General features: G+C 39.7%; 1 protein-coding gene across 1 annotated transcript; it reads right to left on the bottom strand.

Annotated features, from left to right (window-relative positions):
- Window positions 1-408: 408 nt before the first annotated feature.
- On the bottom strand, window positions 409-15,932 carry LOC116850093. Its single transcript, XM_032827959.1, is given in 15 exon segments — window positions 409-621; window positions 1,017-1,394; window positions 1,766-1,915; window positions 2,568-2,806; window positions 3,376-3,676; window positions 3,968-4,101; window positions 5,612-5,699; window positions 5,701-5,838; window positions 7,782-7,958; window positions 8,494-8,871; window positions 9,020-9,169; window positions 9,233-9,489; window positions 9,791-10,091; window positions 11,030-11,163; window positions 15,342-15,932. Coding segments are annotated over 15 exon segments (3,138 nt in total). The 5' UTR covers window positions 15,442-15,932.
- Between the last annotated feature and the right edge of the window lie 135 nt (window positions 15,933-16,067).

The raw sequence follows: 16,067 nt of genomic DNA on the forward strand, positions 1-16,067 counted from the left end.
GCGGTATTTCCGTTGCCGCAAAGTCCATTCCGATTAGTCGCGGAAAGAAAGTTAGTCTCGCATAAATTCTTAAACAGAGACAGTTTTGATGGCAAATGCTCGTACATTTATACGTCGTACGTCTTGTCACGTTCGCGGCGTTTATCCGCGGTATAACTAGTCGTGTTATATAGTTAAGCTTTAAGAAATATATATAAATACTTAAGTATACTTATGTACACGCTGTCGAAACGACATCGATACTATGAGCCTCTCAGAGGCTACCACGTATCATACACACATAATATCCACATATACATATACACATGGAATAAACACGATACCTATAATTTAGAAAATAAAAGATAAGGTGCAGAAGAGAATATCTCATTGTATAGAATTTGTTCTTGCATTCTCTTTTGTCGATTGTCATGGAATCTTCTCAATGTCCTTTAGCTCCTCTATCGTCGCGACAGCCATAGGTGCCTTCGATATATTATCTAAGACACTGTCTCGCCTACTCTGGACCTCATCGTTCCACCGTTGTATCTTGGTCGTGCCGAATAAAGCGAACATCAAAGCGCCCACGATATATATGGCGGCCGACAGAAAGAACACGTTGCGCCATTGCAGGATATCTTTCTAAATAGAAGAGAAAAATAAAAGTAAATTGGAAGTCTTTTTAAGAGAAGAAGAAATGAGAAGTCTTTCTAAATAGAAGAGATAAACGATAAATTCAAGCGTATTCATAAGCGCGGCAGACATTAGCTACATGCTATTACTTGCACTTTTAAATTTTAGATTATACTTAAATTCAATCATTGAGTCGCGTTATTATTCGATAATTAGGATATTTTTTTAATTGATTCATTTTTCAGTTAAATTACAGATATAACTGGCATTATCTCATATGTCTCATTAAAATTATAATTGATATTTATTGATTATTTTATTTTTTATATTTTTTTTTACTTAGACGTTGAAAAGGAAATAACACGAGTATTACGAGCGAATATTGCGACGGATATTGCACGTACCGTGTTCGGGGCGATCCATCCGGCGACGATGGGCGCAAGGAGGCTGCAGATGTTAGCGGCGGCGTTCGTGAATCCCATGAGCGTGCCGGCGAAGTTCGGGCTGAGATCCATGTGATTGACGTTGTAACCGCAGTAAGAGGCAATATTGGTGGAGACTGCGATAACCAGGATCGTCTCGGCTAAGGCCGGCTGGTCGCTATTCACGTAACCCAGTCCGATCAGCGCGAGCGCCGGTACCACCTGGCTGAACGTGTTGCAGATCTTCCTGGATGCTTCCGTGGTCACGATGTTCCGCTTGATACAGAGGTCAGACACGTAGCTGATCGGGAAGCTGGAGATCCATGCTGTCAGATAAGGCAGCGCGGTCCACAAGCCGTTCTGCAATCATCACATCGGGCGATTCAACTAGCGAATAATGCGGCATTGAAGTCGTCGCGACGTCCACACTGATTCACCGGTCAAAGACTCAAATCGAGCAATGCGCGAGCGCGTGAATGTTAATCGCTTCTCCACCGTGACCTCATCTCACCATACATACTGAACTATTAATTAATATTCCAATCGCGCACGCGACCGCGGATCAAAGAGCGACCTGCCATGTCGCGATTTCGAGTCGAGACACGCGCACGAAACGTTCGATCGTCGTCGTCGTTCAGCTCATCTCAAGGTATCCAAAATTTCGTACAAGCGCGAGTCAACAGAGGACGATTAGGCGAGTCGGAATTCTGCCTATGTTCGGTAATATTCACCTCTTTAATATCGAAATTCATGATCGAAGTCATGTAGGACGGGATCTCAGTCAACAACATCCAGAATCCCCAGTTCTGAGCGCACTGCGTAACCAATAGCGCCCAGACCGGCACACTCGTCAGTATCGATATCCATGGAGTGGGCGGTTTCTGAAAGGATAAGATCATGTTAAGACAAATGTGTTAAGGTGATTGAACATTGTCTTAAGACATTAATAATATATTCGTATTTAATATTTCTAAAAGAGTCTTTGAAATCTTGCTAAAAGATATTTTTTATGCCCTCCCAATTTGTAATATTATTTAATGGGTATTCAGTCATTGAGTCGCCGTATTATTTGATGATTAGGACATTTTTTAATTGATTCATTTTTCAGTTAAATTACAGATATAACTGGTATTATCTAATATATCTTATTAAAATTATAATTGATATTTATTGATTATTTTATTTTCTATTATATTTCTTTTTAATCACTAACAGACCAAAGTTTTGTATAAACATTAGTTTTGTCGTCAGTAATTCCATCAATTATTTATTAATAAAAATATAAAATATTGATCGTGCTTTCTTATTAGTTCACTCATTGATACATTTACTTCACAGATAAATTTAATTCCGCGATTGATATCTCTTTTCCTTAGAAAAGATTTCAGTTGTCGGGAAGAAGAATGATTTTTAAATTTATGGGATGATTTTTAAATTTATATGAGAGAGAGAGAGCATTTTATCTTGTTTCCATATCAAAGTGTTAAGTTTTTTTCTTTCGTGAATAGCGTTAATTAATAAGATGATCGTCACCTCGGTGATCTCGGTTACTCCCAGACTAATTTCGATGTATTCCTTCTCGTCCAGAGGTATGCTGGGATGTTCGGAGGGCGAGTCTTTACCGATCAAGTAGAAGGCGACGCCGCAGAGAATGCAAATGCTGCCCCAGACGTAGAAGCAACTGGGCCAACCGATAGGCGACGCCGAAAGATAACCAGAACTCAGTAAGGATATTACGTTGCCGATCCAGCCCCCGGAATAGACAAACATTCCTGATAGAAAATACAAAGAACACTTCGAAATGTAGAATTCTTCCACGTCCCGTGACCATCGTGTCGCGCGATTAAATGGAATCGTCAAGGAATTCTCATTTCTACGTACTCAACGTGCTTAATCAAGTCGACATTGTCCGACTGCGATAAGGATTTTTCGTGCAATCGACCGCGCTCCTCGACGTGCCTGACGATTAAATTACGCTTTCGCAAGGTATGGTTGGCGCGTGCACAAATGCTGTCATTTCGAACGACATTATATCAGTTTAGTAACTCGCGACTAATTATAGACCGAATGTGAACGCGCCGAGCATTGTCAATGCACCCGATTATACACTGGAGGAACACGCATACGTATGTAGATTATCTCGGAGTAGCTGACCTCCGCGACTTTCGAAACATCCGAGGTCTCCGCCGCGAGACCTCCGACGCACTCAGTACTTCGAAAAGACTCGTGGCCTTCGACACAGTTGTGGATTTTCCCCATGTATTCGAAGCATTTCAAATACGCGTGTTCAGCACGTCGTTAGCTATCTGTACAAGTGCGAGAGAGAAAAGTAGACACTCACCGAGTCTGCCACGTTCGTCGGTCGGCACCCATCTGGACAACAAGGTGTGTATGGTCGGTAGAATAGTACCTTGGGCGAAACCGGCGAATACCCTGGCGGTACAGACCGCCTGCCAACCCCCATAATGAGCGGTTACGGGGACCACGATCGTCGTCAAGCCACAAACGATCAGCGCCAACGCGAACAATTTGCTGGCACTCCACTGCCGGGCGATCATACTACCGGGAATTTGCGTGCAGATGTAGCCCCAGAAGAAGGAGCTAAGGATCAGCCGCTTCTCCGACTCTTCCCAGGTGAACTCCTTCGGAGAAAAAGAGAGCAATTGATAGCATTTATTTTATGCTCCAGGATAAATCCTTGTCGAACAATTAGGAGAAAGTATACGAGATAATCTTATGTGAAGCAACTTTTGAATTTCTCGTCGTTGCAACGGCAATGTTTCTTGCGTGCGAATAAGTCGAAAATGCGGATTTTCTGCGCGCGAGATGGGATTTTCGGGGAAATCGGAAAGTGTCTTTTGACGATTAAGAAGTCTGTAATGTCATCTTCGACATTTTTTAGACTTCTGCTCGTCGTTGTTCTCAATGCTCACCTCGAAATTCGGGTTAGCAGTTTTCGCATTGGTCATTGCCTCCACGGCCACCGACATGGTCACTCTGATCGCGTAGCAGCAGAGGAAACAGAAGCACATGAGCAACACTTGCGTATGTCTGCATCCATACCATGCTGCGAGAATTTGAAACATAATATAATACAGTATAATTTATATATTAATATTAGATCTATTTATATTGCTCTATATATATAGAGCAATATATAGTTGTGTGAAACCATCATAATTTTTCATGATAGTATTTGAAACACAGGAATAATTTCAAAGAGCACTCACACATCACTGATTAGTGATTTTTCTTTCGTTTTTTTCTGAAGTTTTCCGGAAATACGAGAGCAATTTCTTATATCGAAATTCATTTCTTACGCTTTTGCTTTAATATACTCGGAGCAATTCGTAATGCCAGCGATTACATTAACATGAACATCACGTATCAATGCGGAACCGAATACAAATGATGGCATTGCTGTCAAGACCACGCGCATAAGACGTGTTCGGTCTTGCACGTTATTATTTACGCTTGGAATCTATCAACAATCGTTGGTTGCGTCAGAGAGATCGTCAGGGTATGCAAGCGGTCGATAAAATCTCATTAATCGCCTGCCCGATTCCTTTATTAAGGTAGAGAGGCGATCGGCCGGAGAACGCGCAGAACGCGGATTAATAAATGTTAATCGATCATCACGCCTTTATTTACGACACGTGATTTCCCCGAGATCCTCTCTCTCTCTCTCTCGTTTTGAGCGAGTGTGGTTTTAAGAGATGAGAGTGCAATGCACTCTCGAGAGAAGAAGGGAAGAAAGCGATGAGATTTTCAAGGAAAATAGATATTCGCTTAAATGTTAAGAAGAAAGATATGAAACATTGATTTTTCCTCTATTTCTCGTTTATCGCCTTCAATTTACAACGATAACATCTCTATGACGTTTTTTATCATTTGTTAAAGCTTGATTTGTTCTAAATGACAAAAATCTAAAGTGTTCAATACGATAAGGTGTGTTCGCATTTCACAATTCAAATCATGATGAAGTAAATAATACACAAATATATATGCGGAATGTTGATACTTTTCCCTGTGTCATTCAAGCATTGCGATAACACATCGATAACATTCAAGTACTAACGCCAATGTGTCAGCACTTACAGCACATTGACATAATTCAAGTTTGCGCGTCCCTAAACACGAGGTCTTATCTTTAATTAAAACGCAGACATCAATTAATAATGACAGAATTTTTCTTTCTCTTCTCTTATCTTCCCTCATACTATTTTTATATTTTATAGAATTTCTCAGAAGAGGGAGGCGAAGTTTTTTAAGTATCATCGTTGCAGATTGCGACATCGCGAGTCAGTGATAGCACTTTCTTGACTAAAGACATATTTAACATATTTTATATTGTATATGTGAAGTAATTCCATTTTACTATATATACATATATATATATATAAATCGGGAGGAGTTTATAAGTTGATTAGATGCGATTATCGATAAGTCATCGTTAAAGTTCTTTATCACGGATTCCGTCTAGCAGATTTATTCGCGCGAAACGTGTTCGACTTTTTTCCCGCGAGAAGAAATATTTCTAGTATTAATGAATAGATCGCTTCTCTCACTAACAATACCTTTCGGTCTATTAGGTGGGACCTTCATCCTCTCCGAGAGCGAGATGACCGAGACCCTTTTCTTCCGGAAAGACGATGCCATTCTTCTTGTCAACTTCTTGACGTAGTGATGTCCGTCGCGAATAATAAGAACGACTACGATTCGCTGATCGCACCCACGTAGCTTTATACTCCATCACCGAAATCAGGCGCTCCCACTCTCTTGCGCTTAAACGTACGCTTAAACACTGGTAAAGCACGTTGTCGCATTATCGTTCCATACGTTGGAATCACTGTACGCCGGCCATAGCGTAAGTAATCAGTGAAATTAATTATACAGTTAATTATACAGTTACGCTACATATGTCATCGGGCTGCCTTTTCCTTAATTTATACACAAAGAGAATGTTATAGTTCTTTTTTTATAAATTCTTTTTAATTCTATTAGCTTTTTATTACTAGTTTTTACTAATCCAGGAATAGATTGTTAGTAAAATCCATTTCACTAAGAAACATGGTAATTTAGAAAATGAATGAATAGAATGTTAAAAATATAGCAAGTGTTTTTAACAGCACACTTTAATTCCTAAAGAATGATCTTTTTTCATTAAATTCTTAAATGTACAAGCAGTTGTTTAATGAATTAATGAAATTAATTTGTAGATATTTTAAGATAGCAAATTCCTAAGAAATAGCAAATATTTTACGAGACAATTATCTTAAATTCAAATAGAGACAACCTTGTATCATTCTTTTGTTCGATTTTACGATTTATAATAATCAGCAGCAACACGATAATCGCAATTTTCTTTTGTCCTACTAAGATAATGTGTTTAGTGTCGAGTATGATTCAAACACAGTGGTCAATGTTTGCATTTTGTCAGATAAAGAGTAATCAAAGTGAATAACTTTACCGAGAAAGCACATCTCGTAATGCATTATTATTATTATATCAATCGACGCATTCACATCAGAAAGACATGCTTGTAATTAAAGGGACAAATGAATCGAAGTGATACATTACGAAAGTTGAACACCGAGAAGAGTGCAACGAATATTTTCTCCCTCTACGCATAACGCGTTTTAATCTTACTCACTTCATAATGGAATTTATTTCATTAGGGACTATTATTATATACTCTATAAAATAATAATGAACTATGTAAGTTTCCCTCACTTTTATTTTTACTGCCAGGAGATAAGGAAGAATTTGGAAGTATATCAGTTAAACAAATAAGATTAAGTAAACGAATTGGAAGTGATTTATTAATTTAACTGGAATAATTTGTTATTCCATTGAATTATTTAACAATATAACATATTGAAAAGAAATTAGCAAGTTCCATTCGCGCTAATGTTGCAGTGGATGGCCATTAAGATCAAAGGATCTTAATAGTAAAAAAATAATATCTTAATAGTAAAGTACATAACAAAGCACTCACCCTATATTGACACATATTTGTCTTATAATAAAATATTTTTATAATCACTCAAAAAAAGAAAAGAATACCGTACAATAGGTCTCTTACGACTGAAAAATTTTACGATCTTCTGAAAAAATATATCATCGAAGAGCAATCTCTTCTTTCTTTTGTGTATGTGATCGCTCTATCCTCGACTATATATCTCACTTATCTATCTAATGTCCGTTTTTACCATCTTTGGTTAATTTAACCGGCTGGTTATTCTAATGGATTGACCAGTCAATTCCATTGCATCTGTCAATTCTGACTAACGAGAAATGCGATTGGTCAATTCCATTGGAATAACCGACCGGTTAAGTTAACCAAAGTTGGTAGAAACGAGCATAAGTCACAAATATATGCGACCTCCGATATATCGCGTATACATATTAAATGCATATGGCAGTGTACAGAACCGGCCTAGATAGAAAATAAAAGTTCGTTCTTGGTGTAGGCAATCGTTGCCTGCTTTGCTCAAAGGTCAACGCTTTGTGACGGCGTTGACGAACGAACGAAAGGAATGAACGGCGAACACCGGTTAACGTTAAACTAAAAAGTCATTACACAGAGCAATATGTACATGTATACAACCGTGTCGTTGAGGGCGACAATAAATAGTAGCGGCTCCGCAGTCTTCATCCGGACTCCGGCGCCTTAGGAAATTTGTTATTAACATTAAAATCATTAAAATAATTAAAATATAATTAATAATTAAAATAAGTTTCTCAAGTCTGCATCTCGATTACATCGTCTTTTCTTATCCGTTGCTGCTGCCAGGCCTTGACTTTCTCAGGCTCGTTCCACCATTGCACCTCACCTGCGCCAAAGATCACGAACACCAAATTGCTTAAGAAGTAAATCGCCGCCGACACGTAGAACACGATGTTCCACTGGCTCACGTTGGTCTGAAAAAAAGAAACGAGCGATATCTCGCTAAGAATTTCCGGGGAAAAAAGGTCCATATATAATCATATAAAAATATATATATGATTACATATAATTATATATGATTTTTTCCCGCCGTATATGTGACTTTACATATGGCCATATCTAATTATATATGTCCATACATAAAACAAATAGTGTTGAATGAAAAAAGGAAAACATAATTTGATGAAAATTAAACGTCAACATCATGGGTTGTCACAAACATAAGCATGCACTTCTCTTGTATCTTCTCATAACAAAATACTTTTCAATATGGATATATATAATTATATATGATCATATATGATTATATATGAACAAAATCCATATGTAAACTTTTTTCTTCTCGGATTTTTTCAAGAATTCGCTTCTCTCGTGAGAGAGTAGTTTTATTTTGGGACAAGAAATGAAAGTAAAAAAGTGCTTTGTACATTCGACTCGTCTGTTCGCGAGGAGATCGTCTTCTTACGTCTTACGTTTTATCTAACGTGTGTGTTTCAATAGATTCAGTACCTCATCGCTGATGATGGTCTGTTCGGTGACGATTGGCGCGACTATAGCGACCACGGAGCCTACGGTATTGGTGATGGATATCATGTTACCGGCGTAGTTCGGGCTGAGATCGATATGGTTAACTTGGAAGCCGCAGAGAGAACCAGCGTTCAGACCTACTGCGATGATGAGGAGTATGAGAGCGTAGACAGAATTATCTGTGGGTATGGCCGACATGCACATCAAAGCGATAGCTGGGCACCAAAACGCTACCGTGTTGGACACCTTCCTGACCAAGCCTCGCGATACACCCTTCTCCAAGGTGAAATCGGATAGCCAGCTCGCGGGGAAGCTGAGCATCCACATCGCCAGGTACGGTAAGGCGGAATATCCACCGGTCTGTGCGACAAATATCATGTACGATTCAAATATGTTACGAAAAGAAGAAGTAATCAAGATAAGAATTTATATTTTTGCAAAGTAGAGAGTGAAAGAGAGATTTTTAATCTTCTCTAATTTGTCTTGCATTAAGTGATAACTGGCTTACCCCTTCGATGTCAAAGCCCAACACCTTCTTCATGTAGGTGGGCATCTCCGTCAGTAGAGTCCAGTAACCCCAATTTTGGCCACCATGGGCGATGATGAGGGCCCACATGGGCTTTGAAGTCAAGATCTGCCGCCACGGGGTTTGTAGTTTCTAAAAAAGAGACGAAAGATCGTCACGTGAATGTATCGCGACATTTTGAGAGTTAATGCTTACCTGTCCGACTTTATTCTTCTCTAATTTTTCACTGGTCTTCAGACTTTCTTCAATGTACACTCTTTCTTCCTGCGAGATGCTACGATGCTTGGACGGCGAGTCCGCCCCGAGAAGAAAGAAACATATACTCCAGAGGATTCCTAAAGCGCCAAACAAGTAGAAGATGCCCGGCCAACCCGTTGCGGACGCAGCAAGGGCGCCGCAAATCGGCAAAGCGATCACTGTGCCGAATTGGGCACCCGCGTAGGCGAACGTTCCTGAAAAAACCAGACGAGAATCGCTCGTATCAAAAAACGTATGCACATATATCGCCGCGCTTGGCTCTGTGATTGAAAGCAAAGCGAAGTGAACAGTTGTCGTACGTGGAATAATTATCTTTCGGCCGCGTTTTAATCTCGCGCGCGATCACATCGAAACTCGAAAGAGAGAGTGAGTATACTTTACATCAGATATCTAAATTCTCTTGCTTTGTGCAGAATCCACGCGGATCGATCGCCCCTGCCTCAACATCCCGGGTTCGACCCCAACATTTAGCATGGATTCTGAATCTATTCTCACCCAGTCGTGCCCTTTCAGAAGGTGGCGCCCATTTGGAGAGGAGGGTGTGAACGCAAGGTAACAGGCAACCCTGAGTGAAACCCATGCCTACCCTGCAAGTACAGATGGCTACTAGGTTCCACTGGTGAGTGGCGAACGGCGCGATAATGTTGAAGACGCCGGCCAGCAGCATCCCGATACTCAGAAGCATCTGAGCGCTCCAGATACCGGCGATGTAGCCGCTCGGCATTTGCGCCACTGCGTAGCCCCAGAAAAACGAGCTCAGCACCAGCGATTTTTCCTTATTGTCCCAACCGTAGTCCTGGCGGCAGACGTCAATTCGTCAGATTACGTTGCCGTAATCTCCCAAATTCTCAATTTTATCTTGAAAAGCCGCTCGTACAGTTTATTATTTTATTACTATTTTTTATTATTTTATTATAATATACTTGAAGACCGCGTCGAATAGACCAATGGAGTGAAATTATTCGTGTGTACAACAACGGCAATCGCGATCTGGCGAATTGATATCTGTCGATCTTTATATTAACGACCTTGCAAACTCAACAGTAGCCGTTATTCGCACACACGAGATCCGTGCGTTTATTAGTTGCCGGTTTATTAGCAGTCAACAAGAAATCGCGGGAGTGAATGTATCAGCCTTGCTGTTGTTCTTCGGCGATACGCACACGGGATTCGCCGTGAGATTTATTTCGTTATCGCGATTTGTCATAAGCGAGGAGAGCGTTTCATCAATCTGTAGGCCGACCTATGCACTTTACTCGCTCGATTCCGTGTCAGCACGAGGAAAATTTTCTCCCCGTGACACAGATTCCGACGTGGCGGTGGCGATGCCGCGAATCCAGAAATTTGCGGAACACTCCGTGACCAAGAGAATCGACCAGTCGACGACGACGTGTGACTCAACGTGATCTGGTTCCGCTCGATCGATCGAATTTAATAATTCAACAATTTTTGATATTTTTCTTCTATACTGAGTGCCTTAAAGGTCTTCTATGATATACAAAACGTGATAAAGAAGTAATCGGTTTTCTACGTGCGAGATTTCTCTCCGAGCATCGATAATAAATTCGTCGCATTGTCATTGTGTAACATCATACTTGATAAAGATCTGACAATCATTAAAGCATAATCTCAAGTATTTGGCCTCTCTAAATGAACATTCGAACAACTGCATCGATAAATATAATCGAGAGGAATTAAATTAAAGGAGCAAACAACGGACAGGAGATTTCTGACCTCGAAATTTAAATTCGCGGTGCTCGCATTTATCATTGGTATAATGGCCACTGACATCCCGACCCTTTGGCTGTAAGCGAGAGTTACTCCCAGGAACATCAGTAATGTCTGCAGGTGCCGGATTCCGAGACCACCTACGAAATAATCGTTCTGTTATTAAGATGAAAAATTAGTCGCGTCGTTGCGGATGCGTTCCTAATAATTGTTTGTAATCTGTTCACTCTCCCGCATTTCCTCATTCCTGCGGAGAATTTCACAGTCGATTCTGCTTGCGTTCACGATGCGATTGTCGAAACATCCATCGTGTTCATTAGTTTCTCGAGCAAACCTCAGGGTCGGTAGGGACCCGAAAAAAAGGGAGGAAAAGCCGCTTGATCGAGGATCGATGCAGCCGAAGGCGCACCGTTTTCACTCACTACGAATACAAGAATTTATTCAATGCCATCGCGTCAGAGATGACCGTTGTCGATGTCGGAATTAATTTCCACTTAAGTGCTACTACCGACAGTTAAGTAATCGAGTTAAGTAAGCGATAACGAGGATGCTTGAATGCGAAAAAAAGCGGATGCAGCATTGCGACCTTGAAAAATTATATATATATATATATATATAGAGAATCTTATGTCAATATTAAAATTGAATGTTGATTGTGAAAGGTAACAACGACGTGTTCGATGAAAAGTGCATAAAATGAATTGTGAGGAATAAAAATAGCTATAATATAACATTATTAATAATAATAAATTATGACAGTCACATAATCGTCAAGTGAGAGAGAAATAGTTTTTCGTTCTCAGCAAGTCGGCTCGATGTAACTCGATGTAACATAGAAAATGTATATTGCGTTCGAGTAAATGTTATTTGTTTCATGTATTTCACAAATTTATATTTGTTTGCAAATTTATCATAAGTTCATCACGAACATCAAACCTATTCAAATATTTGCTTACTACATAAAACCGAGCCAATATTTTCTTGAAAAGAGTTTTATGATATTATCGTAAAGAGAATAAATCCTTTTATGAGCTCACGTGGATAAAATGAGCTTTCTTAAAATTCGTGATGAATATATTTGAAAATTATATTATCACAAAAACACATTCTTTGCTGAAGATAATCTCTACTTAAAACAAAAGACCGCTTTAGCAGTTAAATTATATATTCTTGTCTTTACGTATATTTAATAAGTGATTATAGCGATAATGAGTATCTATGCTAATTGCACGATAGTGTCAGCGACGAGTATTAATGCAATTTCGGTGTTCGGGAACTTTAAAAATGCGGCCGCAGGCGAACGTAAACAAATCGCTCGTGCGATTCTGCAGATCGTCAATATTTACTCGAGAAGATTGACATTTTAGATAAGACTCGTACAATACACGCCGATTGACTCTCGTCTATTGAGAGTAATCTTCCCAATCGACAATAAGCACACTGATTTGTATCAAGAAAATTATTTAACGCACAACGAAATAGCGACCTATCCTTTCTTATCACAAATTTAATTTTACGTGAGTGTTTACAAAATTTGTTGGTAATTCGTTTAACTTCACCGGTACAAAGTAATTTGCTAATTGTCGTGTAATCGTGATATGTATAATCCCAGACAGCACAATGTCCAAAATTGGGATATAAGATATTTTTAAGAAATCTTTAAGACAACTTTTAAGTTTAAAAGACGTTTTATGTCCCGACGTCTTAAAGACGACTTAAAGACGTCATAAAGACGTCTTATGTCCTAGTTTTAGATACGTATGCTATCTGGGATTCCAATATCAATGATAACTAATATGCATTAATAGCAGCATAAAGAACGTGCAAATAATATGGAAAAGAAACAAAATTATTCTTTTTGGTTTCTTGAGTGTAAGAAGATTTTGAGTCGATTTTTCTCTCATATAGATAAAACATGTCACACAAAAGAATACATACAAGTAAATATTATTTATTTTAAATATTTCATAATCCATATAGCACAAATCTTTAAAAGACTTCTTAAAAAGTTCCAAAAGAGTTCCCAAGTCCTCCAGAACACTTTTGGAGTTCTTTAAGAAGTCTTTTAGAGATTTGTGCTATATGGGTAAATTTACATATTCGTAATCTGTAATCTAAGCTCATCATAAGCATCAAATTGATTCAAAGGACATTCCAAATCTTAGCAAAAGTTTAGCATTTCAATGAAGAATATTAAATGAAAACAAAAGTTCAGTTTGCTTACTATATAGAGTTGAACCAACTCCTTTTTTCAATTAGATTTTGACATATTTTTGTGAAGAAGACGAGTTGTTCTTCCGAGTACGTGGTAATAAGCTTTTCTCAAATTTGTGATAAGTGTGATAATCTTAAGATTATAATAAAAAAAACATCCTTTGTTGAAGATAATTATTACCTAAAAGAAGGAGAGAGAAAGTAAACTGAATAACCACTTTTTTCAGGAGTGGAATAATATTTATCTCTGTATACATTTATCAAAAGTTTAGCCACTGGAAAATCTCCCGCTCGAGAGAAACGACGTCTCGAAAATTTCCGTCATTATAAGTCCAACTAGCATGTTCTCTCAGTGCCATTTTAATCGAAATATAAAAAGACGCGATACTGCATCGTACAATACCAGTCTAATAATTGCACAAAAAAAGAGGGGAAGGCAAACGTTATCAGCATGAGTAAGCACTATGGCGTAATTGTTAGAAATGTGCTCCGTACAACGTACAAAAAAAGAAAAATATGTATACGTTGTCGCCGATTAACTAGATTAGATTTCTAATGAAACAGATAACATCTTGTGATACGCTTTTTCGTAATCCGGATCGAAGCCGAGAAGATACTTGCAGCAGATAAGCGCGATAAAGATAAAACCGCAACGATTCCTAATCGTGATTTATAGAATGACGCAAAACAAAAAGTCTCGTGATAAATTCGTGATCGATCATGCAATTCTTGCTTATCGATCACGAAAAAGCGAACAACATGTACGACACGCGTTTCGTTCGTTTGTTCATTTGTTGTGGTCAGGGCATGGCTATCTAAGTGAAGCCACTCGTCAAAGTTAATTGTTCGTGATAAAACGGCCGAATGTCTCGAGGCGGAAAGCTGTTTCGGAGCTGTTTAATCGTTAGAAACATAGCGGCTCGGTATTTCAATGACAAAATCCGGTGTCCCCGTTAGAACTAAATTATTGCGTGATCCATCGCGTACAATTCGGCCGTAAAGTGTATGTCTAAGGCCCGATCTAGAATAGATGGAGTAAGGAGTAGGAGTAAGAAATAAGCAGTAAGTAAACAGACCAATCACAATCGATTATTTTTGAAACGTGAGAATGGAATTGGTCAATTTGGTTACTGCTTATTTCTTACTTCTACTCCTTATTCCATCTATTGTAGATCGGGCTTAACAGTTAATAGTTGTCACTTGAAACTTGGCTCATGTGAGACATTCAGATTTTCCTTCAGAGTTGGATCCAAGTTTTTCAGTTGAACGATGATACGTGTCGTTATTATCCATATCGCAATTCAACTAGAGAACTCTCACCAAACTTTGAATTTAGATGCATCTCACTTGAGATAAGTTTCGAGTGATAATTATTTAATTTGTATCCAAAAGGCGGAGATCCATATCTTGCGTAATCTGCGAGATAGCAGATTGCTAAACGGCCGACGAGATCGTCGCGCTGACGAGATCGAAACACGCGCGATGTTACTTCCCGGGTGGAATTGCGCATCACGATGGGAAGAAAGTTGCGCGACTTTTCGACAGCGCGCGTTGCCGAAGGTCATCTCGCGATTGCGAATACACATATTCGCGAACTGATTGTCCGTCACGACATAATTCCGACAAGACTCGGCGATAAGCCGCTACAGATAGCTCTCCACTTCGATCAGTCTTAGAATGCACTTTCGTGAAGTCTGTTGTGTGAGGAAACAAAAAGACAACGAGCCTTCAGGTGCGCCTTCTTTTTCCTTTATCGCTTTGGCACTGACGACTTTATGTAAATGCATATTCATGAATCGCTCGTTGCGACCGTCTCGGTCAGGTGCTTTGATAACATAGAAAAATAAATATAATGATGCACTTCCGATCTCGATCTGAGCGACCATGAGTACATAATAAAGATCGGACATTGTCGCGCTAAATCGTGATCTCAAGTCCTGTCACCACGCGAAAGAGCAGAGAAGGTGTAAACATCTGATTGGAGAGTAGACCGACACATCTATCTTGGTCTCTCTCTCTCTCTCTTGAACTAATTGATCCTTCAAGTCTTATCTTCCTGCGCAAAGATCCAACAATTATCCACGATCACTGACTGTTCTCTTACAAGTGCTTTCGGCCGGATATTCCGCCGGGGTCGATGTCTTCCGCGACGCTTTGCCGCTGGATTCGACGTCGTCGTCCCTCTTGCCGATGCCAATTGTCATTTTGCCGTTTCGTTAAACCGCGCACCGTTAAAATCCTAATCTTAACCGCTGCGCTGATATTTATACGGCGTGCCCCTTCCTTTTACTCCGTCGATTTCCCTCTCTCTCTCTCTTTTTGTATTCTCCGGTCCGTTGCAGATGATTTATCCAATAGATCGATGCATTCATTAAATCACTCGATAAGTGCCATCGACAAGTCGCCATCAGTGGGCCCTCCTCGGGAAAAACTCCGGCGTTTCCGGATACCTGTGGAAGAACCGAGGCCATTTCCTGGCGGCGAACGTTGCGAGCCAGCCTTGAGACACTTTTCCGACTTTTCGAGCGTTCCACTTGCTGGTCATTCATCCGCGATATCCCGAACACGCGTGTCGGAAACCGACATAAAATTCTCGCGATCGAAGCCCATTTTTTCCTCCTCTCGCGATCAGCTTTCGTGCGAAAACGCTGAGAGACGCGACGGAGAGAAGGGAAGAAAGGAGAAAGAACGTCAAGAAAAAGGTACATCGAATCCCAAAATTAACGAAGTATTCCCGTTTTTAGCGTTAAAGATAATGTAAAGTCGCGGGAGGGACGAAGCAAAAGCTGTATGCTGCGATTGCATATCACCTGCGAATGTGTAGGTGACT

The sequence above is a fragment of the Odontomachus brunneus genome, unplaced genomic scaffold (genome assembly GCF_010583005.1).
Source record: "Odontomachus brunneus isolate Ranch 3 - 2012 unplaced genomic scaffold, Obru_v1 Obru_scaffold_134, whole genome shotgun sequence".
In the NCBI taxonomy this organism is placed as follows: Eukaryota; Metazoa; Arthropoda; class Insecta; order Hymenoptera; family Formicidae; genus Odontomachus; species Odontomachus brunneus.